The 25,128-nt window shown below is 41.9% G+C and overlaps 1 protein-coding gene across 3 annotated transcripts; it reads right to left on the bottom strand.

Annotated features, from left to right (window-relative positions):
* Positions 1–734: 734 nt before the first annotated feature.
* On the bottom strand, positions 735–14,810 carry LOC114315665 (ninja-family protein mc410). Of its 3 annotated transcripts, none has more exons than XM_028262276.2 (3): positions 14,579–14,810; positions 11,759–12,936; positions 735–1,406 (listed from the first exon to the last, which is right to left on the bottom strand). In XM_028262276.2, the coding sequence occupies exons 2-3, from the start codon at positions 12,801–12,803 to the stop codon at positions 907–909; spliced, it is 1,545 nt and encodes a 514-aa protein (XP_028118077.2). In that variant the 5' UTR covers positions 12,804–12,936; positions 14,579–14,810; the 3' UTR covers positions 735–906. The 3 variants fall into 3 exon arrangements, 2 of the variants coding, with proteins under 2 accessions (XP_028118077.2, XP_028118078.2); XM_028262277.2 differs by having other exon boundaries at positions 735–1,394; positions 14,579–14,800; XR_014349341.1 differs by lacking the exons at positions 11,759–12,936; positions 14,579–14,810 and adding an exon at positions 1,583–6,577.
* Between the last annotated feature and the right edge of the window lie 10,318 nt (positions 14,811–25,128).

The raw sequence follows: 25,128 nt of genomic DNA, 5'->3' as shown, positions 1-25,128 counted from the left end.
TAGCTACTAAAGATAAAATTATATAAAATTGATAAATCTTTTAGACATTTTTTTTTTTGCCAAATTAATTTTTATTATGTATTTAGATGATAATCATGTAAAATTAATCATGCAATTTTTATTAATTTTTATCAATTTTACATAATTTTATTTTTAGTGGGTAGAAATAATTTTTAATAAAATATTTTTTTGACATTTATTTTTGATAAATTAGTTTATATTTTATCAAATTGACTGAAATTAAGTAATGGTATGTTCAATTGTCCTTATTTGAAACAAGATTTAAAATTCATAGTCAAATGTGTTACAATTGAAAAGTAAGGGACTAAAGTGATACAAGTTCCCAACTATAGGAACTAATAGTGTAATTTGCCCTAAAATAAATTAGCCTATAACCCTTGCAAGTTTCAACACCCTCTTCTCCTCCTCCTCCTCCCTCCTCCCTCGATCAGCAACAATCAACATCCATCACTACCTATGAAACCAGTCCACAACTACCCAACAACATACTACCCTCACTAACTTTTAACAGTTAAATTCACACACAGCTGTGCTTCCATATGAGTGCCACGCCAACCTTAGGGAAGTGGCTACACAAAACTCCCAAGAAAAGCACATACTTGGGAAAACCAAAATCATCAATTTTGTTAAAAGAAAAAACCCTGGAAACAAGCTCAATAGAACACCATTTACAAAAAATAAAATAAAATAAAATACAATAGGGTTGCCTTGAATGAACACAATCAAAAGGAGATGCTTCATCACTGAAAAAAGGTACTTTAATGATGCCATAAATTATTACATACAACTGCCACATTATCCGCAGCAAAGAAGCCCACTAATAAATGGAAAATCAAATGGTCAAAAGCATATAATGTATTAGCCTACTTGTCATCATACATGGAATTAGCTTTGCGATGAGGCACCAGGGTTGTTACTGGGCAGAGCTGCTAAACCAGAGCCAGAATCCTGATTGGTTTGCTCATCACCAGCATGCCGAACAAACTCTTCGACTGTCATGTGCAACCCATGGCATGCACAAACAATCTTGATCTGGATTGGGCTATATCTATAAGTGACGCCAGAAATCGCTTTACCATTTGGACCTGGACCCTTTGTGGAAACCCAAGGTAGATTTGGGTATGAGCCGCATCCACCAAATTTTACGTCTGCAGCAATACCGGGCCTAATAGCTGGAAATTCAGATGGGGAACCTTCTACTCCTGGTTTATCAGATTCAACTTGTGCCCCAAACATCATGTTGCTTCCCTTCGCACCATCTTGTGTCTGAGAAGAGGACCCTCCATCGGTGACGTGCTGTTTTCCATCACCTTTGGCCTGTTCTAATGCCATCCCATTGTATTGTGAAGCTTCAGATGGCTTGTGCATAATTACTGGCATCCCAGCTACATTGATTAGGTAAGGGTAAGGAAGCCACACAAATCTCAACTTAAGAAGCCATAAAAATATATACACATATAGACACACATATATGGCAATATTGAAAATCAATCTTAAGGTTCGATTGTGAAAATCAATCTCAAGATCCTTTCTAAGTACAATAATAGAAGTGTTTTCATACATATCCGGAAATGATGCCACAGTAAGACCAATATCTTTAACTCACGATGCTTTCACTTGAACAAATTTTCTTTAAATGACCAACCCTGCATCCTACCCTGGTCAAACTAGTGAATTAGTCAAAATCGAGATTGTAACAAATAGGTTCTTTATGTGGTACATAAGAAAAGAAAAACAAAATCAACTCGCACATTTAAAAAACATGTCTCCATGCTTCATAAATACTATCCAGTCAATCTACCATTTGGGTCAATGACTATAACTAAGTTCCAGGCTCGGTAAACCAAGAGCAAACTTGGGAATTATCTACCCCAGAGGTGTGGAGTTCAGAAACCTCAACAATAGAACTCTTTAAATCCTACTACTATACATGTTTACAAATACATATATGGACATTCAAAAAATAAAATCTACAGTTTAAAATTCTTATACTATTATCTTTATTTCCATTAACAATAGAATACTGTACGGGAGCGAAATATCCTCTGCTTCCGTACTCCTTGCACTCCAAGCCTCTCTTGAAGGCGTCTATCTCTGCAACACAGAAATGGTGAGCTGCCCGGCGGTGGTGTGCCGGATAAACCCTCCGACGATCAAGTCAGACCACGGAAGGAAGAAGAAGGCTATCCGAGAAAGAGTGAGAGTGTTAGTGATAGAGTGAATTTTTCATTACAAAAGCATTGCTATCTTTTACATCAAGTGCCAAAAGGCTAAAGGTCTAGAAAAGCTAAACAACACAAGCAAATCACATCTTAAAAGTAAAAGACCTTAAGGTTGGCCGCATTCCATGATCTGGGGACAGCCTTGCCATCTAAATCTTCCAGATGGTATGCCCCTTTACCAGCAAGACCAATCACCTTGTATGGTCCCTCCCAATTTGCACCGAGCTTTCCTTCGCCAGGGACCACTGTGTTTGCTAAGCACCTTTCTTAATACCCAGTCCCCAATCTTGAACAGCCTGGGGTGCACAGCCTTGTTGTACTTTTTGGAGAGTTCTTGTTGATAAGCCGCTATGTGGATCAATGCTCGCTCCCTCCTTTCTTCAGCAAGGTCCAGCTCCAATGCCACCGCTTCATTATTCAGATCTAGCTGGAAACTTTCAGAGCGGATGGGTGGCATGCCAATTTCCAACGGGATGACGGCCTCCATGCCATAGGCCAAAGCGAATGGTGTTTCTCCGGTCGACCGCCTTGGCGTGGTGCGGTATGCCCAAAGCACATTAGGGAGTTCTTCAGCCCACTTCCCCTTGGCCTTCTTAAGCCGCTTCTTCAACCCGTCCAAGATGGTCTCGTTTGAGGCCTCTGCTTGACCATTTGACTGAGGATAGGCCGGCGTTGAATTGTAGAACTCAATGTTCAACTCTTCGCAAAATCCGCAAAAGAGTTTCCCATCGAATTGAGTGTCATTATCCGAGATGAGGGCCTTGGGTATACCGAAGCGAGTGATTACATTTTGCCAAACAAACTTCTTCACATCCTTTTCCTTTATGGTCGCTAATGGCTTGGCTTCGACCAACTTGGTGAAGTAGTCGGTCGCAGCGATGAAGAACTTGCGATTGCCCGGTACTGCTGGGAGTGGTCCAACAATATCCAATCCCCAAAGCGTGAACGGCCAAGGACTTGAAAGTGGGAGCAAATCTCTAGCTGGCTGGTGGATCTGGTGAGCGAATTTCTGACACTTTTCACACCGGCGAACGTATTTCTGCGCGTCCACCTGCATGCACGGCCACCAGTAACCCTGGGAAATTGCTTGGTAAGCCAAGGACCTGCCTCCAGTATGGCTTCCACAGATGCCCTCGCGCATCTCATAGAGGAAAGCCTCCACCTTGGTGGGGTGGACACATTTCAAATACGGCCCGGTAAAAGATTTCTTGTACAAGGCCCCGGACGGGGAGAGCCAAAACCGCTCTGACTTTGCCCGGATCTTGTGTGCCGCCTTCTTTTCTTCTGGTAGAATTCTATCTTTTAGGAAGGCGATGATATGATCCATCCAAGAAGGGCCCAAGTCGGTGCAAAGTACCTCGGCCACTTCCGGTTCTTCTATACTTGGCCGCAGTAAAAATTCTATCATCAAGGGGTTGGGAAAAACTGTTTGAGTAGAAGCGAGCCCGGCCAACTCATCAACCGTGTTGTTTCCTTCGCGGTTGATCTGCTCTACCCTTACGGCATCGAACTTCTTGATCTCTGCACGCACCAGCGCCTGATACTTGGCCATTCCTTCATCCCTGGCCTCATACTCCCCTGAGACTTGATTGACCACCAGCTTGGAATCGCTGAACACCATCAGGGCCGACGCTTTCATTCTTAGTGCGCTTCTTAGCCCGGCAAGGAGGGCTTCATATTCCGCCTCGTTGTTGGACGCCGGGAAACCGAGCGTAATTGCTTGTTCAATGATCATTCCGTCCAGTGAAGTCAGCACGATACCCAGCCCGGCCCCATGTCTGTTGGATGCCCCATCGACGAAGAGTTTCCACATCTCGCCGACAAACAGTTTCCAGCAATCATAAGGGATTTGGGAACTCCTCAAATCCAAGTCTCTGGTTGGCTCACTCTGGTCTCTTTCCTCATCATGGTTGACTCCCTCCTTCATCGAGTCATTCGCCTTCGCTGGTTCGGTCGCTCTTTGCCCTTCCTCCTCTTGCGCACCAACACTTGTTTTTGTTGCCAAAACCATGGGTTGTGCTAAATCCGCACCAACCAAATCAATCGAGCAGACTGGATGCATCCCAGGGGCAAATTCCGCCACAAAGTCAGCAAGTGCTTGAGCCTTGATTGCGGTGCGCGGTCGGAACTTGATGTCATATTGCCCTAATTCCACGGCCCATTTCAAAATTCTCCCAGTGAAGTCTGCCTTTTCAAAAAGCACCTTGAGCGGGAACTCGGTTAACACAATTATTGTATGGACATGAAAATAGTGTGCCAGCTTTCTTGACGCCATCATTAGGGCCAGCGCCAATTTTTCCAAGGGAAGATATCTCGTTTCGGTTGGGAGCAGAGTCTTGCTTACATAGAAGATCGGTAGGTGTTGGATGCCTTCAGCACGGACCAATACCGCGCTGACCGCGTGTTGAGAGACAGCCAAGTAGAGGTACAACTCTTCGCCCGGCTGAGGTGTGACCAAAATAGGGACTGAGGAGAGATATGCTTTCAGGCCTGCTAGTGCGCGGTCGCACTCGTCATCCCAGAAGAACTTGGACTTCAAAGTTTTAAAGAAGGGCCTGCAACGATCCGAAGACTGGCTGATAAATCTGTTCAACACGGCTGCCATCCCGGCAAGATGTTGCACGTCCTTCGTGGAGTTAGGACGCTCCAGGTCTTGTATAGCCTTGATTTGTGATGGGTCAGCTTCAATCCCTCGATTTGTGACCAGAAAACCCAAAAACTTCCCAGTGCCGACTCCAAAGGCGAATTTGGAAGCATTCAAACGAAGCTTGTGGCGTTTAAGTATAGCAAACATCTCTGCTAGGTCGGAGAGGTGCTGAGCTTTCTCCTTACTTTTCACCACCATATCGTCGATGTAGGCCTCCATGGTGCGGCCCAGCATTGGGGCGAACATCTTTGTCACCATCCGTTACAAGTTGCTCCGGCGTTTTTCAGCTCGAACGGCATGACTTTATAGCAATACAAGCCTCTGGGAGTGGTGAACAATGTGATCTCTCGGTCCAGTTTATACATGGCTATCTGGTGGTAGCCACGATACGCGTCTAGGAAGCTAAACCTCTGATGGCCAGCGGTTAAGTCCACCAGCTAGTCAATTCGAGGGAGGGGAAAGCTATCTTTTGAGCAAGCACGGTTGACCGTCTTGTAATCAACGCAGACTCGCCATTTGCCATTCTTCTTCGGAACCACCACCGTGTTGGATATCCACCGAGGGTATTGCACCTCTTCTATGGCTCCAGCTTCCAACAAGTTCTTCACTTCTTCTTCTACCACCTCGGCATGGTGCAGAGCTGAGCGGCGCGTCCTTTGGATGACTGGTCATGCATTAGGAAAGACATTCAACCGATGGCAAATGAAGCTCGGGTCAACGCTAGGCATATCGTAAGGCGTCCACGCAAAAGCCTCCAAATTGGAAGTCAAGAAGTTGACATAATGTAACCGCTCGGCGCTAGACAAAGATGATCCCAAGAGGAAGAACCTAGTTGGGTCGTTCTCGTCGATGCGCACTTCCACCAAATCCTCGACCGATTTTTCCTCGGCCTTTCTACCTACGTCTTCAAGGACCTCCTTACTACGTTACACGGACTCATCAGTTTTGGCGAAGTACCCGTGTCGATACGACGCGACACGGGTACGGGTACAGGATACGGATGGGATACGGACGGGATACGGCATGGAAGAAGTGGATACGGCATGGAAGAGAAGACGTAGAGTAAAGGAGAAGAGAAAGAAACCTGGTCAGCGAGAGGATCCTGATCGGCGACTTCGAACCAGTCGACTTCGATGACCTTTGAACCAGTCGCAACAGTCGACTTCGATGACCTTCGAACCAGTCGCGTCTCTCACTCGATCGCCTCTTCGACCAGATCGCGTCTCTCGCCTTCGCTCTCTCTCCTTTTCGCCTCTGTCCTTTTCGCCTGTCTTATCTTATACATATGTATAGAATAGAAGATATAAGATATAATACGAAGATATAAGATATAATACTTATAATATATATAATATATAATATATAAATAATATATAATACTTATATTTATAACAGTTAATAAAAAAATACATATATAATATAAAATAAAATAAAATAAAATTAATAAAAACACATTATTTAAAAAATAAATTAAATAATTAATATGTATTAAAAAAATATTTATTCCTTATTTATTATATTTTTGTTATTTATAATATATGTCAATGAAAAGTAAAAAAAAAAAATTATATAGATAAATCAGAAAAATTATCAATAAAAGTAATACATAAGATAAAAATAATAAATATATTTAAAAAATAACTATTTAACTTATCTTTATATAATAAATATATTTTAAAAATTTAATATTTAACGTATTCCCGTACCCGTACCCGTATCCTCGTTTGGATCCGTATCCACGTATCCTCAATTTTTAATTTTGAAGTACCCGACCCCTAGATACGTACCCGCACCCAATATCCGCACCAGAGTCCGTGTAACATAGCCTCCTTACCCTCGGGTCCCTCAATCATCTGGACAAACCCCTTGGCTGGTCGGCTGCCATTTACTGCAACGAAGCATTGTTTTGCCATCACCTGGTCTCCCCAAATTTCCTCTATTTGTCCGGTGGGTGCCGAAAAGCGCATAACTTGATGAAAGGTAGACGCAACTGCTTGCATGGCGTGTACCCAGCCCTTTCCCAAGATTAAGTTGTAGGTGGATGAGACCTTGAGCACCCAGAATTCTACCTGCTTCACTACTGAACCCGCTTTAACCGGCAAAATAATCTTTCCGATTGGCCATTTTGGCTGCGAGTTGAAGCCGACCAAAAGGGACGTTGCAGGGGCCAAGTCCTTGTCCTCTAACTTCATTTGTTTGAACGCGTCATAATACATAATTTCGACCGAACTCCCCTGGTCGATCAAGACTCTCTTGATATCAAAGTTTTTGACGCGAAGAGTCACCACTAAGGCATCGTTGTGCGGCATCTGAACCTTTTCCAAGTCATTGGTCGAGAACGAAAGGATGTCCCTCTCTTCGGTCTTTCCCCTTCTTACGGCGGGCTGGACAGAGAGCACTTCCCTCATGTGCTCGGCTCTCTTGATCATCCCTCTAAGCTCGCAGACCCTTGCCGGTTCAATGATGCCGTGGATGATGTTGATTACACCTTGCGGGGGCGCTTCTAAGGCGGCCAGGCCGTTTGGCTCGGCTTGGTCCGCTGGCGTGGCCTTGATGCCCCCATCTATGTATTGGTCAAAATGCCCCGCCGCCACCAACTCCTCTAAGTGTTGTTTGAGCGGCAAGCAATCCTCTGTTCGGTGCCCCCGTTCTTCATGAAAGGTGCAACGATATTTTGAATTGAAGCCCCTCTGCGCACTCCCCAACTTGGCCGGCCAACGGACGAAGGGTTCACCTCGAATCTCGCTCAAAATGCGGTAGATGGGGATTTTAAAGACCGTGGTGATTCCAGTCCGTGCCTTTAATTTTCTTTTGGCATCCTCCGCTGCATCATGGGGAGTGTCAGCCCGGTCGTTTCGGCGGCCCTTGTTTCTGTCATCATGGTTTGAACCATGGCGCTGATCTTTTGACCGGTTGTTTGGGCGGTTATCCTCCTGCCCAACCGAGTGAACTTTCCCCGCCACCCTTCTGTCCGCCGTGACCGGATTAGCCTTCTCGGTCGCGGAGGCGGCATCATCCTCCACGCGAATGTGCTCATTGATCCGCTGCATCAATGACTCCATGGTTGTAGGTTGATGCATCGTAAGTGAATCTCGCAGCCTATGTCCGACTGGAAGACCCCGTTTGTATTGAGTGATCGCCAGATTGGTAGGGCAGTCGAGTATCTCATTGTAAGTTTCTCAATATTTCGCATTGTATGCCTTCAACGAACATCCAGACTCCATCTTAACGCCCAGGAGATGGTCGACCTCCTTCGGCGTTCGTGTGTTGGTTTTGAATCTGGTGACGAAGGCTTCCGCTAGTTGCTGCCACCCCTCAATACTCCCTTCCGGGAGCCTTTCGAACCACTTCAAACCCAGCTCTCCCAAGCTTGCTGGGAATATGAGGCACATCAAGGCGTCGTTGCGCCGGTGGCCAGCCATTACTTGCCGATAATGGCTCACATGCATGTACGGATCCGTCTTGCCGTCGTACAAAGTGAACTTTGGCTGGTGGAATCCGGCGGGGAGTGGTGTACTCTCAATCTCTGGAGACAGCGGCGTGGCTGTAAGTCGCGCTAGCTCTTTGTCCACCAGCGCAGGGGCTATCACTTTGGGGGCTGGCATCGCCACTTCCTCACTACAACGAACTGGAGCGCTCAACCTCTGCAATGCCGGCACTCTCCGAGCCTCCCGACGGCGCGCCCTCTCCTCCAATACATCCCTCAAGTCCCTGGAACGTGTGGAGAAAGAGGATCCCGACGTCGGCGTCGCGCGTGAGGGGCGGTAAGTGCCGTCACGAGAGAGGGACCTACCCTCTCTTTGGTCGGAATCTCCAACCCCATAGTTCCTGGTGATGGAGAGAGAATGAGTCCTCCCTTGGCGGCGACTGCTACAACGAGGGGACGGGGTGCGCTCACCGAGGTTGCCCTCTCCAGCAACACCCTTCCCTTTAATCTGGCGTTTCAGCAACTCCATCTCCGCCGCCATCTTGTGAATGAGGGCGTCTTGGTCCTTGAGTTTGTGCTCCAGGCGCTGTGCATGGGACTCCCCCCGGCGTCGGCGGCCCTCTGGACTCTGCGAGCGATCAGTACTCCTCCCGCGTTTGTCTTGCGCACCTCGCGAAGAAGTCTCTAGGCCCGCCATGGCTGGAACATTCGGGGGGCCTTCTCTCCGTCGGACAGACTCTAGTGTGATGCCATCGACGACGGACAGTAGAGTTTCGTCATTGTTGGCCATGGAGATGGTTGAAGAAACTTGAAAAACAAGGTTTGAGTATCAAAGAACTTCCCACAGACGGCGCCAATTGTACGGGAGCAAAATATCCTCTGCTTTCCGTACTCCTTGCACTCCAAGCCTCTCTTGACGACGTCTATCTCTGCAACACAAAAATGGTGAGCTGCCCGGCGGTGGTGTGCCGGATAAACCCTCCGACGATCAAGTCAGACCATGAGAGGAAAAAGAAGGCTATCCGAGAAAGAGTGTGTTAGTGATAGAGTGAATTTTTCATACCTCTAACGTTCGTCCTCCTCCATATTTCTAGGCTGGCCATGCAGCCTCAAGATTATGCGCGCACTACCTCTGCTGTCCTTCCCAGGACAGGTGGCAGTGCTCGCCTCTCACCACCTTACGCGTGTAAAGGCTTAGTCCTCTCACCAGTACACGCAGAACTGTCCAACGGTATTGGCGCATGCCTGGAGCAGATTTCCTCTCTCCCTCACGCCATTGGCCCAGGTGGCACACTTGACCAGAATACCACGACCGGCCTATCACTTGTGGAGAGTTGCCATCACATGCACACAACCGGGCTATGCATCGCCAGCCTATCCCTTGCAAAGGGGCCAAAGGGCGATGCTCATGGCCGAGCTGATATTGACCGGTTCATTAGGCTAACCGGTTGCGAGGTATGCCGGCCTCCACCCGTCCTACCTTTATTCTCGGTCACACGAAGCCCACTTATCTCGGCTGGTCGGTCAGAAGCGTGCCGGCCCTAACCGCGTCCATAGTCTAGCCCGGGTTACTTTAACTCGGTCGCCACACAGCAGTGCCGCTCTGTCAAATGTAAGCGAGTCACTACTCAGTCATGCCACAGCCTATGTCTGCCCGGCCGGTCTTCCCGACTGGCCATGGCCTATGCCTACCCAGCCAATCCCCATCGCCGTGCAAAATGGACCAGTAGACCGCATCAGTGGGGGGAACGGCATGACGCCGTGAAGTCTGTCACGACCCGCGATATCGTAGCTCGGCCGTACAGTCCGTCCCAAAACTCCCCTCTCAAATACCTAACCAAACCAAACCAAACTAAGCCTTAAGTCCCATCAACAATAGAATACCTATAACGTATATTTACAATAAATCCCATATGACATCAGGAATTAATTAGCCAAGTCCAGTTGGTTAGATGCATCCACTCAAGCACATACCCTCACAAGAAAAGAAAATAACCTAAACTAGATTTCAACGATACTTGAACTTATTTTTCTAATTTGAAAATTTTCTAATAACAAACATTGGAGAACTTCTTAAGATTGAAACATAAAAGAGAAATGTAAGCAAGTAGAGGGATTTTTAAAATTTTGGCACAAGGAACAATAGAATCATGTATATAAGTCATTGCATCAATATTGCAGCAATGATATGTGGTCCTAGCAGGAAATGGGTGGCAAGTATATTCACATTTTGGTTCTAATATTTTACGTTTTCTAAAAATATTTATTTTGCTAATTCAAGATTGTGGGGCTTCTCTTATTATTCTCATATTTTTCCCTTATTGTTTAAAGAATACAAATAAAATATAGGGTAGGTAAATTACAAATACATCCCCTAAAATTTGTTTAAAATACGAATTGTCCCCTATGATTTCGGAAATTACATCTCGCCCCTTAAAGTTTCTAATTTCATAACAAAGGACCCCCTTTATTAATAAATCATCAAGTTAATTAACAGTTTGTAATGATGTCATAAAGTTATTTCAATTAATAATTTAGGTAATCTTATTATTGTATAAAAGAACAGTTACGAATTTTATTTTTTCAATTAATTCCGTTAAATAAAAAATTCTAACAAGAAGGTATTTATAATTTTCCAAACGACAGGAGACAATCTATATTTTAAACAAACCTCAGGAGTTTATTTGTAATTTACCCTAAAATATACAAGGACATGATAGGAGACTTTTTCAATTAAATCCCAATAATTTTAAATAAAGAAACCAGTAAAATCTTGAATTTTCATAACAGGCAAGCCACTTAAAATTGAGCTCAACTTTTTGTAACAGTTTGGAAAGTGAGGATCTTTATTTATTTTATTTTTTAAACAAGAAAATGTGAATCTGGCCGTTGGGTAAATTGAAATATCTAAAGATTCAGGATAGGGGTGTGTGTGTGTGTGTGTGTGAATCTGGCTGTTATGTAATTGAAATATCTAAAGATTCGGGATAGGAGTGTGCGTGTGTATGTAGTTTTTACTCTGTTTTTCCTGTTTAGGGGTAGTGTGGGTGCATGAAGGGGGAGGCATTGGCATCTAACCCTTCCCTTAGGCCTCGTTTGGGAACCCTTTCTTTTAGCCAAAAAGCCAAAAAGTTACTAAATTAGCCAAAAAGCCAACAACCCATACCAAAAAGTCAAAGATTCTCTTTTCTCTCTACTTTTTGCACATATTTTCGTAAAAAGTCAAAAAGTCATCCCAAACATACTAGTTTTCTTTAGCTCATATTTTAGCCAAATAGCCAAAAAGTTACTAAATTAGCCTATTCCCAAACGAGACCTTAATACATGACCTGAGCTTTTAACACTGACTCTCTTAGCCGATTTCTTTTAGCACTTAACTCACACACATCATATCACCAACATATATAGAGAACAAAAGAATTTGAAGACTGAAAAGAAAACCTTGAGAAATCTTCAACCCGTCATTTTGTTTATCTGAGTTTGGTAGAACCCTGCCAACATAGGATGGGTGGAGCTGTTGAGGATGAGCTGAACCATGGGGGTTATCCTTGTCCAACACTGGAATGTGGACAGGAGAATAGCCAAACATCACCGGTAAGTTTCCAGGCATCACAGGTTGGATCCCACCTCGATCACCATTTGCAGCAGACATTACTTGCATCATGCCAGGTAGTGGGTAACTTGGTGTGCTGGGCATCCCAATAGAGTTAGATTCCTTCAAAGGTAGCGAGTAAGGCACATTCATGATATTTATTGATTGAGCCGGGAACGAAACATAGGGCATGTGCCCAATCTTAAATTCCCTTTCAGATGAAATGGCAAACTTGTTTTGTCCTTGCAAATCCACCACACTCGAATCAGTAACTGTGTGACCCTCATTTGCGACGTCAGAAGGTCCAGCACCCCTGATGTACTTCTTTGCACCATCGTCATGGTGTGGAACCAACCTTGAAGTTGAACCATCAACTTCAGAATCTGCCACATCTTCATTTTCAGCAGTTGAGCCATCATCTGTATTTATGGAAATGTGTGACGGTCTTGATTTGTCATGTAAATCAGTATTATGAGATTCTCTCTCACGCTTCTTTTGATTGTTCATCTCATCAAGCAAATTTTTCCGTTTGTTACTAGCCTCAGGCCTCTTTTCCTCTTCAACTTCAGCACTCCTGCACCTGCTATCATTTGCAACCCAAAGTCCTCTTCCATTCAAGTTCTTAGAAGAATCAACATCTGCAGCAGCGTTGGAAAAGTTATTACAGAAGCTGTCATCAGGTTTTACCGGATCACTTCTCTGAGATCCCATGCTAGATTCTTGTTTTCGAGTGCCACCTTCAAGAAAGTTTTTGAAATCATTGATCAACTTGTTGCTTCTGTCGCCTTCATCTGCCCTAGTCTCTGACGAGTTATCATTGTTATCCTTAGATTTAGCAGATGATCGGGACCAAGATAGACCCAAGCTAAGCTCAAGCCCATTCTCATCCTCCATTTTGATGCAAAAAGTATATATCAATATGATTCACTCATAAACCTATGACTTTCCCTTTTATGTATCCTCGCCACCCATGATTCAAAAAGCAATTACTAACAGAATTTTAAGCAATCATCTTGTAAATAGAGACCTGCATGAGAAGATCGTCTTATGTCAGCAAACAAGAGTTGATATAAAGACATTTATATTCTGACAGTTATGACAGCAAATGTCCAGCATGTGGTGTGCATGGGGAAGAAAGCTAATTCAATATCATTCCCTCATAAAATCTCTTCTGAGTTTCCTTTTTGTATAACTTGCCAACCATAATTTACAAAGCAATTATTATTTATTAACATAATTTTAAGCAACCATCTTGTCAAAAAACACCTGCATTAGAAGTCCATCCATGTCAGTAAATCAGAGTGGCTATAAAGATGGTACTGTCGTGACAGAAATAACAACAAATTTCCCACACGTGGTGTGCATGGGGAAGAAAACAAATTTACACTGATAAGACAAACCAAATGCAACATTTGAGCATGTAGCTAACCAAGATAATCGATGCTTAACTGTTTGCTTATTCAAGCCTCGTTTGGCAAGAGCTAAATTGACTAAATAAACACAAAAGGATAAAATAGGCTAAGGCCTCATTTGTCAATTATATATTTTAGTCAAAAAGTTACTAAAATAACATGTTTTCAAACAAGACCTAAATAAGTTAATAAGACAAAATGTCACATTCAAATCATAATTATTTCACTTTTTCTCTTACAACCATTACATCTAAACCAAAAAAAGCCAAAAGTTCTTTTCAAACGAAGCTAATTTAACTAGGTAGCCAAAAAGTCAGGCTAAATTAGCTCTTCCCAAACGAAGGCTCAATATGAGGGACTACAACAATAAGAGGTGCAGAATCTAATAACAGAGTCAGAAAGATGATACTAAAAACTAGTTTGGTGAAAATAAATATCAAAAAAATGAAGCTCACAAGTGTTTTTGAATTTTTCATTATTTTTTCACCAAATTAGTTTTTCATAAAACAGATTTTGAAAACAAAACCAAACGGAGTGAGATTTTAGGCAAAAATAGACCTACCCACGATAAAAGCCTGCATTCATTACTCCAAGTTAACTACGCCATAAATGCAAAAAATAATAATAATAATAATAATCCACCCTATTCATCTTTCCCACTAGTCCCATTAAATCCCAACTTAAGTAAGTGGTGAGCAAGCTCAAATCCAAAACCCAACATGGACAACATTCTTATCCTAGAAATTAAAAACCCATAGAAGATTCTCAATAATAATCATAAATCCGAGTTAATTAAATTCTGGACAAACCATTTACAACAACAAACATAAACATAACTATTAAGATGCCAAATTAACATATTATTAAGAAACTGAAAACAGGTAAGCAAGCGACAGACAAACCATCCGAATTTAACTTCTTCAATTATATAATAAAGATACAGATTACTACAATTAATGCATAGATCTCTTAACATAAATCCAACAAAACAAAAACATTCAGAATTTTATTTTTTTTTAATGCAAAAGAAAAACAGAGAAAAAGAACCCATTTCAGATACGAACTAATCAGTGAAAACCCTAAATTTAGGCGATCAAAAACCCATGAAAATTTCTCAATTTTAACAAAAAAGAAAGAAAGAATAGTCAGAAAGGGCTGCAATCGCTTACATAAAAATGATAATACGGCATACAGTACAAGTAAAACACACAGAGAGAGAGAGAGAGAGAGAGAGAGAGAGAGAGATTTAATGAATACCTGAGCGACGAGAGAGCAAGAGACCATCAATCAAACCCTCGCTGAAAATCGAGTCGAGAGAGAGGAGTTAGAGGGGTGGGTTTCGTGGGGATAGGTTCGAAAACCACACCGTATTTTCGATGTCGTTTGTGCGCTTTTTTTTTTTTTTGTGTGTGCGTTTTTTTTAAGAGCACGTGGTGGTCATGACCCTTGCATTTCTTGCTCTGCGGGTTGTACGGGTCCGATCAGGTTCACACTTGGTCTGGTAATTTATTTTTTTATTTGTTATTATTATTGTTATTGTTATTAAAATATCATGAATGACAAATAGTATAATAACATTACTATTATTATTATAATTGAGCAATAAATAGTATAAGCCCGGTTTGGTTTTCATTCCAAGCTATAAATAGTATAAGCCCGGTTTGGTTTTCATTCCAAGCTAAAAAATTTCATAAGAATAAAAAAAAATCACAAAATGACAAAATCACAAAAATCACAAAAAGATTAAAAAAAATAATTTGTCATTCCAAAGCCAAAAAGTCAAACGAACAAAAAAAAGTCTTAGCCTAAAAAAGTTTAAAAAGTCAAAAAATCAACTAAAAAAGTCATTGTCAAACAACCCCTAATTATAGTAATGGTATTTCAATAGTTAGATGTCATTTTGGCAGAACCAACATAGAAATTTGTGTGTTTGGACAATCGTTCGGTCATCTCAAATATACCAATTTTTGTGTTTGATTCTATAAAAATAGTAAGAGGAAGGGATATTTTACTCTGAGAGGGGAATATTTTGCTGTGAGGAAATGTGGGAGGTTTTGCCTAATGAATTGACAGTTATGATAACTGCCAATACTTGTGTTAAATTTGAGAGAGTGTTTCTGTTGGCTACATATTTTGTACAAGTCAATTACAATTCGACGCGTGGCAAAGTAAGGGTCGTACGAGAAGACTATTCAAATCTTCAATCTTGATCGTACGCGTGTCAGTTAATATTGGTTGTTATGAAATCTGAGTAGCAGTGGATCAGCAGAGAGATACAAAGTGATGTGGCATCATCGGTTACTCACATTTGAATTCAAATTCAGGAGGGAAGCCTAACTGCAAGTGATGGCGTAATGGAACTAATCTTGAGGCAACATAATCAACGATTATGAAGGAGCAGTTCGACGGTTGAAAATATAGTTCGATGGCCATCCTTAAGCAGTATAAATAGCAGAGAAGGCCCCAGAAAAGGACCCCTAGACTCAGATCCAGAAAATCAATCTTATTTTACTTTACTTAGTTTTACATGTCCTGTTCTTTACATTCCAGTACTTTAAATTCTCCATTGCACTTCATTCTAATGAAATGCTTCAGTTGTTCTTTATTTGATTGGTATTTTGTTTAATTCTCCTAAATCATGCCACCGGTAAAAGTCCTCTTCATTGAGGCTGAGAGAACTAAAACACAATCGTCTGATAATTGGTTGGCAATTAAATTTCTGTAAGGACTGATTGATCATTGCTGACACGCCTGCAATTACAATAATAACCTTCGAAAGCCCAAAAGCGAACATATATTTTTGGCACGCCCAGTGGGACTAAATTGAAATGGCTAGACGTATGAGACAAGGAGAAAATGAACGCTTGGAAGAAGGCGTGGAATGAGAGGTAGAGATACCTAATCCAAAGGATAACGTGATAACACATCCTGTGAAAACTCTCATTTTATCAAAACCTATGGTCCAACAGACCAGTACTTCAGAACAAATACCATATGTTCGTAATATTGGACGAGACCAAGGAATTGGACCATCCACTGTCCCATCTACTCAGCCAATGAATCTATGGGGTGGCTTAATAGATGTAATGGGACAGCAATTAATGAACACAATGGAAAGGTGGGCAACATCCTTTTTAGATCGAATGAATAACCACCAACTAACAAACGTAAGACACATGGAGGAAATTTTAAATGTCCCTCAGCAAAGATTGGCTAGAGATAAACAGCCTATGCAAGTTAATAGACATTCTAATGGTCAAACCAGTAATCAGAACTATGAAAGACCATCACCTCAGTCTTCGTACAAACCTGTTCCGAGGCCTGTAGTAGGTCAAAATGTCTCAGTACTTAACAGTGAAACCATGCAATTTGGTAGAACTAGCCCAGTACAAGAAAATGGCGTAAGAATGGTTCCAAATCCCATATTCAAAGCCATACCTAGCGCAAGGGGGTTCATTAATCCCTTATTCGAATTTATACCTGGGGGTTGGAAGGTTTTCCTACAAATGGAAGAGACACAACACCAGTTCCAGCACCTTTCGCAGGTCCTTTTGTAGAACAAATTCAAAGGGGTTACCCACACCCCCAACAGCAACCTGCACCACAAGGACAACCAGTCCCAAGCATGCCACCTTATGGACCAAGAGGACCACAAGCACAAGTTTGTCCACCAAATCTTGTGTTTGTTCCTCCAGTGGTGGTTCAGCAGGCACAAAATATGGTCCCTAGGGACCAAATTGCTAACATCGTTAGGGAGATGTGTGGACCAATGGCTCGGGGGGTCCAGACTCCTGTATACAGAAAATCATACCCAGAATGGGTAGATAGGGTACATGAATACCTAAGAGGTTTCAGGATACCAGATTTCGCCCTTTTTTATGGGAATGGAAACCAGTCAACAGTAGAGCATATCGCTAGGTTTACTGCTCAATGCGGTGAATTCACTAATAATGACTATATGAAGCTGAGACTGTTCCCAAACTCTCTAACTGATGGAGCATTTGTATGGTACATTAACCTTACACCTGGCTCAATCTAAACTTGGCAACAAATGGAAGAGGCATTTCATGCCCAATTCTTCTAATCGGAGCCAAAGGTTTCCATGGCAAATCTGGAAAGGTTGAGTCAAAGGCCTGAAGAGAAGGCTACTCAGTTTATTGCCAGATTTAAAAGGGCTCGAAATAAATGTAGAGTCATTTTGCCAGAGCCGGAATTCGTAAGATTGGCTCAAAATGGCTTAGAGTTTAGGTTTCGAAAGAAGTTTGACTCAACAGAGTTCAGGGACTTAGTGGAACTGACTTACAAAGTATCTAGGTATGAAACATTACTAGAAGAGGAGCAAGATCGAAATAATGCATCATACAAGACAAGCTACAAAGATCATGAGATTGATGCAACAGAGATTGTGGGGAAAGAACCTGTGATTTGTGAAGCATTAATTCATAATGATACAACAATTGACCAGCAGTTTAAAAAGAAAGACCTTCACAGGAAATACTCTTTCGATTTAACTAAGGCAGATGACATCTTTGATCATTTGCTTGCGGCCAACTTCCTTAAGTTACCAAAAGGAGTTAAAATTCCATCTCTTGATGAACTGAAAGGGAAAGTATATTGTAAATGGCATAATTCTTGGTCTCACTCGACCTAAAACTGTGTTGTTTTTCGAGACATGATCCAAGAACAAATTCGGAAAAGAAGTTTGAAATTCCCAGCCAAAGCTGAAAAGGCCATGGAGATCGACAGTAATCCATTTTCAGAAATTGGAGAGGTGGCAGCCAATGTCATTATGCCGGATTTTCAGAACCTGTCTTTGAAAGAATTGGAAGAAGTCAATGTGCAGATGCATATGGCCAACTAGACAGCTATCAAGAAAGACACTGGAAATCTACCAGCTATTGGGCATGGTTTCTCACACCAGAGGGAAGACTCTGAGGAAGAAGCACTGGATGACGATTGCTTAGAAGCAGCTGTAATGCAGAGGATGTGTCCTAGGTGCAGACTAAGCCACAAATGGTTGAAAGGACTCCCGATTGATGGGAAGCAATACTACAAAGATGTGCAGAGACGTCCTAAACCAACCAATGCTTACAATAAAAGGCCATATCCATCTGGTGTCAGGCAGCATCCATTGAGGGTTGAACCAACAGTTGACAGGATGCATTTCAAATGCAAGAAGCCTTTACATGAATCCAGGCCAGCTAATTATTACAGAATGGAGAGTAGTCATTCTGGGAGGAGATTAGAGAGAAGTTCAGTTTATGGGATCAAAGCCAGAGATTAGTCCTCTAGACCAGCCTCACACAAGGCAGAAAGTGGACACCTTCATCGAAGGCCGGAGTTAGGCCTAAAGCATGAAGTCAGGACCAAGCAGTGGCCTTCGCAGCTAGCTTCGAGGAAGGCTTCGAAGGAAGAAGGAAGTAGTTCAACGGCAGGGTCAGTAGGTTCGTGGGTACCTGGGGTCCCAGACTGGTTTGTAATGCAGAACAAACCTAGGGAGGTGTCTACCCAGAGAGAGGTTACTGGAAACCAAGGTAGGATGGTCAAACCTCCTTTGGTGGTTCCAAACAATTGGGTCTTGCTTAAGCACCCAAAAACAAAGGAACCAGATATGGTCCCCGTGATTTCTAGATCACAAAGGAGAAAAATTCAGCGTAGGTACACTCAGTACCAACGAGACCTGAAAGAGAATGGAGAGAGTTCTTCATTGGTACAGACAGAAGGAAAGAAGAATCCAAAGTCAGACCATACTCCAAAACCAACTCTACAAGGCAAAATGGGTTGCAGCAGAGAACAGTTGGCCAAAGTTCACTCTGAACTAAAAGCTAGAGAAAAGTCCAGTTTAGCGGGACTGGAGAGGGCATTGATGGAGAGTGACAGCGAGGCAGAGACGAAAGTTGGCTTAGGCCAAAAGAAAGAAATGGTTGAGGAAGAAATGTTCGAAGCCTTCATGGCTGAACAAACATTTCTGGTTGAAAAACAAATCGTGATAGACCATTCAAAGGATGAAGTACCAGAGAGCACCATGGAGGATGCTTCTGGAGTGACTAAACAAGGTGGCCAAAAGACACAGCCAGCCATCAAATTTGGCTCAGTGTCAGTGAACATGGTACACATACTACCGCATGAATTCCAAGCTAGAGATGAGAATCAAGAGGGGCAAGAAATTGACCCAATTTCAATCTCTAGTGAAAACTCACAAGTGAGTATGGTTCAAGATAATTCCGGAATGGTTACCCCAATGGAAACTGAATATGAGAGTGAAGAAATGGTAAGTATTAACCTCTCGTATCCTTTTGAATATCCCTCGAATTCTATGACACAGCATGTTAAGCCTTTGTATATTGAGGCCTTCTTCAATGGGATACAGTTGAACAAAATCTTAGTGGATAATGGGGCAGCGGTGAACTTATTACCGAAATCTTCCTTGAAAAAATTAGGGAAAAGGAATCCCAGGTTAATCCCAACCAGTACAACCATTGCTGGTTTTGTTGGAGACAAACAGATGGCCCAGGGAATTCTACCCATCAACCTGAGTGTGGGAACCAGAGACTGCATGACAGCGTTCTTCATCATCGACAGTAATGCTAAGTACAATACTTTACTTGGTAGAGATTGGATCCACACTAACAAATGTGTGTCTTCCTCTTTGTATCAGAAAATAATGATGGCCCTAGGCAATGGAGAGACAGAGGAAATTCATGCAGATCATCAACCTTTCATAGCCTGTGCAGACTTCGCAGAAGCCAAGTTGTATATTGATGGAGTGACACCACTCAGTATACTGAGGAAATCTGATGGCTCAGCCGAAGTAACGGCTGATGAGGAAGTGACACACCTGAAGCACTTAGTCTAGGAGAGTGCTGAAGAAGAAGTGGTCGTTAAAGATGACAATGATGTCTGGTTGTAAGCAGCAAGATGAGACACTAGAAGCCAAGTCATTGGCTTTAATTAAGTTTTCAATATTGGATGCAAAGTCAATAGTCCAGAAAATGCATGAGCAAGAGAAGGAAACCATGATAATTGGCTACAAGCAGGAGCAGCAACAAGCCAGAGTTTTGGCCCTTGATAAATACTATGCATTGGACATAGAAATAAAAGTTCAAGAAATATAGGAAGAAGAAGCCTTGTGGACAGACTTCGTCTATGAGGAGGAGGGTAAAGAGGTTGAATCAAAGAACCTGGGAACAGAACACAGCAAAGAGATTGCTTCGAAGCCAGAAGGAATCAAAGAAGAAGTTCCAGTAAGTTCTCAGATACAAGACCCCTTAGAAGAAATAAATTTAGGGAAAGGTTCTGTACAACAACCCATTTATATAAGTGCTTGATTGAATACTCTTGACAAGAACTAGTTGTTGGTTATTTTGAGGAGATATAAAGATTGTTTCATATGGTCTTATAATAAACTACCAGGATTGGATAGGTCATTAGTGGAACAAAGGCTCCCTATGAAACCTGACTTTAAGCCATACAAGCAAAAACCAAGAAGAATGGGTCCAGAAGTGATTCAAAAAGTTAAGGAAGAAATTCTTAGACTACTCAAGGCAGGCTTTATTAGGACAGCCAGGTATGTTGAATGGTTATCTAATATTGTGCCTGTAGTTAAGAAGAATGGTAAAATGAGGGTATGCATTGATTTTAGAAACTTAAATCTAGCAACTCCAAAAGATGAGTATCCTATGCCTATAGTAGATTTGCTGGCAGACAGTTCAGCAGGGCATCAAATTTTATCAATGATAGATGGGCACTCTGGTTATAACCAAATCTGCATTGCGGAGGAGGATGTTCACAAAACAGCATTCAGATGTCCTGGAAATATTGGCACCTTCGAATGGGTTAAAATGCCATTCGGTCTGAAGAATACTGGGGCTACATATCAGAGGGCCATGAATACTATCTTTCATGACCTCATTGGAGAATATTTAGAGTGTTATATTGATGATATTGTAGTTAAGTCCCAATCCATGGAAGAGCATCTGTTTTACTTAGAAGCAGCTTTCGAAAGAATGAGAAAGTTCAAGTTGAAACTTAATCCTCTTAAGTGTGCTTTTGGCGTATCATCTGGAAATTTTTTGGGCTATGTAGTACACAAGAAAGGAATACAGATTGACCAGAATAAAGCCAAAGCCATCATTGAAGCCAGACCCCCATCAAGTAAGAAAGAATTACAAAAGTTCCTTGGACAGGTTAATTTTTTTCGAAGATTCATTTCTAACATTGCAGGAAAAACTAAAGTATTTTCTTCCTTGTTGAGGTTAAGAGATGAAGATGAATTTGTATGGACAACAGAGTATCAAATTGCTTTCGAAGGAATCAAAGCCTACTTGGCCAACCCTCCAGTGCTGATGCCACCAAAGGGCGATAAGCCTTTGAAGTTGTATATAGCTGCAGCAAAAGATTCATTAGGAGCTTTCTTAGCCCAAGACAATGAAGAAGGCAAGGAGCAAGCTGTTTATTACCTTAGTAGGTTTTTAAATTCTTGTGAATATAAATATTCAGCTGTAGAAAAGTTTTGCCTTGCATTGTATTTTGCTACAATGAAATTAAGATATTATCTTTTGCCTACAACTGTCTTGGTAATTGCAACCACAGATTTAGTTAAGTATATGTTATTTAGACCTATGTTGAGGGAAATGATTGGCAAATGGGTATTAGCCTTGTCAGAATTCCATTTAGAATATGTTTTCCCAAAAGGCAATGAAAGGACAAGTTTTAGCCAATTTTTTGGCAGACCATCCATCTCAAATAGAAAGCCAAGAGATAATGGAACTTAGTATGGCTAGTGTTGAGCCATGGCAAATGTGGTTCGATGGATCGAAAGCCAATGGCCTAATTAGAATTGGTATAGTGATTAAGTCACCACAAGGGATAGAAACCGCACATGGTTTCAGAGTGGATGAAACTGCTTGTTCTAATAATCAAGCTGAATATGAAGCCTTGATAGTGGGATTGGAAATTCTTATTGGATTACAAGTACATGCAGTTGACATATTTGGAGATTCTCAATTGGTGGTTAACCAAGTGAAAGAGATTTTCAAATGTCAAAGTATAAGCATGTTGCCATACTATATTGTTGTATTACATTTGCTCTCTCAATTTTAAATAGCAAATGTAACTCATGTCCCAAGATTCTTAAATAATAGAGCTAATGATGTGGCTCAGAAAGTTTCAAATTTCAAGAGGAGGGATAATACTCAAAAGGACATAAGTCAAACAACATACCAAAAATCTATACCACCCTTAAATAAAAGGAATGTGGTCCTGGAAGTCAATCATAATGACTTTCAGGAACAAGATTGGAGGCATCCAATAATACAGTACTTGGCTGGCCCATCCTCAAAGGCCGGTAGAAAAATTAAATTGCAATCTATGCAATACATCATATATAACAATGATCTCTACAAAAGGGGGGGAGATGGTCTATTGTTGGAATGTTTAGGCCTAAAAGAAGCATTAACAGCTATGATTGAGGTTCATGAAGGCATCTGTGGTGCTCATCAGCCTGGTGTAAAAATGAGATGGCTGCTTCGAAGGCATTCCTATTATTGGCCAACTATCCTTAAAGACTGCATAGAATATGCAAAGGGTTGCCAGGCATGTCAAAAGCATGGCACAATAAGGCATGTGCCCATAACTGACCTGCATGCAGTAGTAAAGCCTTGGCCATTCAGAGGATGGGCCATGGATATGATGGGGAAAATACACCCATCCTCTTCGAAGCATCATTGTTTCATTTTAGTGGCTACTGATTACTTTACCAAGTGGGTCGAAGCTAAGCCATACAAGGCTGTAGACCAGACTAAGGTCATTGAGTTCATTAAGGATTTAATCCATAGGTTTGGCATCCCACAAACTATAACTATTGATAATGGGACTGTGTTTGATGGAAAAATGGTGAGGTCTTTTGTGGCTGAGTTTGGAATTAGCCTTGTTAATTCCACCTCCTATTATGCACAAGCCAACGGCCAGGCTAAATCATCTAATAAGTCCTTGAAGAAAGGAATACAAAAGGTTATGGAAGACAATCCTACGGATTGGCATAACTTATTATTGGATGTATTATGGGCTTATAGAACTTCCCCAAGGTCAAGCACATGAGTTACTCCTTATGCCTTGGTGTATGGGCATGATGCTGTATTGCCTGTGGAAATTAATGTTAAGTCTTTGAGTGTAAGATGCCAAGACCAGCTAGATCCTGAGCAATACCATCAGAGTATGTGCTTGGAATTAGAAGGAATAGATGAAACTAGAATTCTGGCATTAAATAGCATGCTCTTTCAAAAGAAGAAAGCAGCCAAAATTTACAATAAGAAAGTCAAGCACATTGGCTTCGATGAAGGTGATTTGGTGTGGAAAATCATACTCCCAATAGGGATTAAAAGCCATAAGTTTGGCAAATGGTCACCTAACTGGGATGGGCCATACCAAATCCATAGAGTCCTTCCTTTTGGAGCATACCATTTGAGAAATTTGAATGGATATGTACATCCCAAAAAGATTAATGGCAAGTATTTGAAGCCTTATTTTCCAACTATATGGGAAACACAAGGAGATAAATAAATGCCAAGTACAAGAACACAAAAATACTCAAATGATAAATAAGAATTTATTTTTCATAAAGAGTTGAATACATTCTGCCATAAATTGGCCCAAAAATCATTACAATGCCTCAGTTGTTCTTTTACAACAGATGTTCTAGTTTTAAAAAATGAAAACAACTGAATGGCTGTAGTCATTTCTTACTTTCGATCGGCCAGTCCTTGGTTGGTGATCAGCAACTTGGTATCAGTTCGGGCTAAAGCCTGGTTGACTACGGATAACTCTTCCTCAAGTTGAGCCTTCATCTCCAGTAGTTGAGTGCGAAATTGGGAGACAGAGGAATGTCCCTTCAGCTCTGATATCTCAGCATGTACTGTTGAAACAAAGTCCTGATCTCTGACCAATTCCTCCTCTGCAGCCTTGGCAGCACATCAAATATTGATATAGAAGTCAATAGTAGCTGCTGCTTGAGATAGATGACTTGAGACTGACATGCCGGATTGCTCAACAATTTTGCAGCACTGAAGGAAGCCATTCCTTATTATAGGTCTCTCTAGGGCCTCGAAAAGAATCCTTGAGAATGATGTCAATAGTTCCAAGCAATTGTCCAAATCTATCGGAGGGCATCTAGAAGGCAGAGTTCTTGAAGGTTCAGAGTCCTATTAGGGACAACTCGATCATACCATTCTTGCCACTCTGGTCTCACTGTGGGCCAACATCGGTGGGAGCGATTTGTCTTCCAGTTCCTCCAGTCAAGGCCACCTTCATAAAGAAGACAATGGTCTTCTAGACGAGGATATAGAGCTAAAAGCTCAGTAAGGATCTCCTTGAATATTGGCCCAAGCACATAGTCTTGTTGCTCATGACGACGTGGGATGAAGATGCGTCCATCGATGGCACTTTTCTCCCCAGCCTTGTACTTCTCACATTCTACATCGATGATCCTCTTCAGGGTTACAGATGGACTCGCACGCTCTATGATTGGCACTTTCAATGAAGAGGAAGCCATTGATAGAACACTTTTTCGAGGATGAAGTTGAGAAGGGAAGTAGAGAGAAGTGGAAGATCGGTAGAGGTAAAGGGTTTGTGTATTGAGCGAGCGAATGATTTCAGAGCACAAAATAAAAAGGTTTTTTAAAAGGAAAAAAAAAAACTTTTGTGTTCGAAAGACATATCGCGTAATTTGTTAAGTACTAAGCTTCCTCCAATACTGATACTTTTGGAGGGAAAAACACATCCCAGATGTTGAAGCCAGCTTCGAAATAAGT

This window comes from Camellia sinensis, chromosome 13, assembly GCF_055761805.1.
Source record: "Camellia sinensis isolate YWXY chromosome 13, ASM5576180v1, whole genome shotgun sequence".
NCBI classification, from domain to species: Eukaryota; Viridiplantae; Streptophyta; class Magnoliopsida; order Ericales; family Theaceae; genus Camellia; species Camellia sinensis.
The sequence above is the reverse complement of the archived record's forward strand: the minus strand, read 5'-3'. Positions and strand labels throughout refer to the sequence as shown.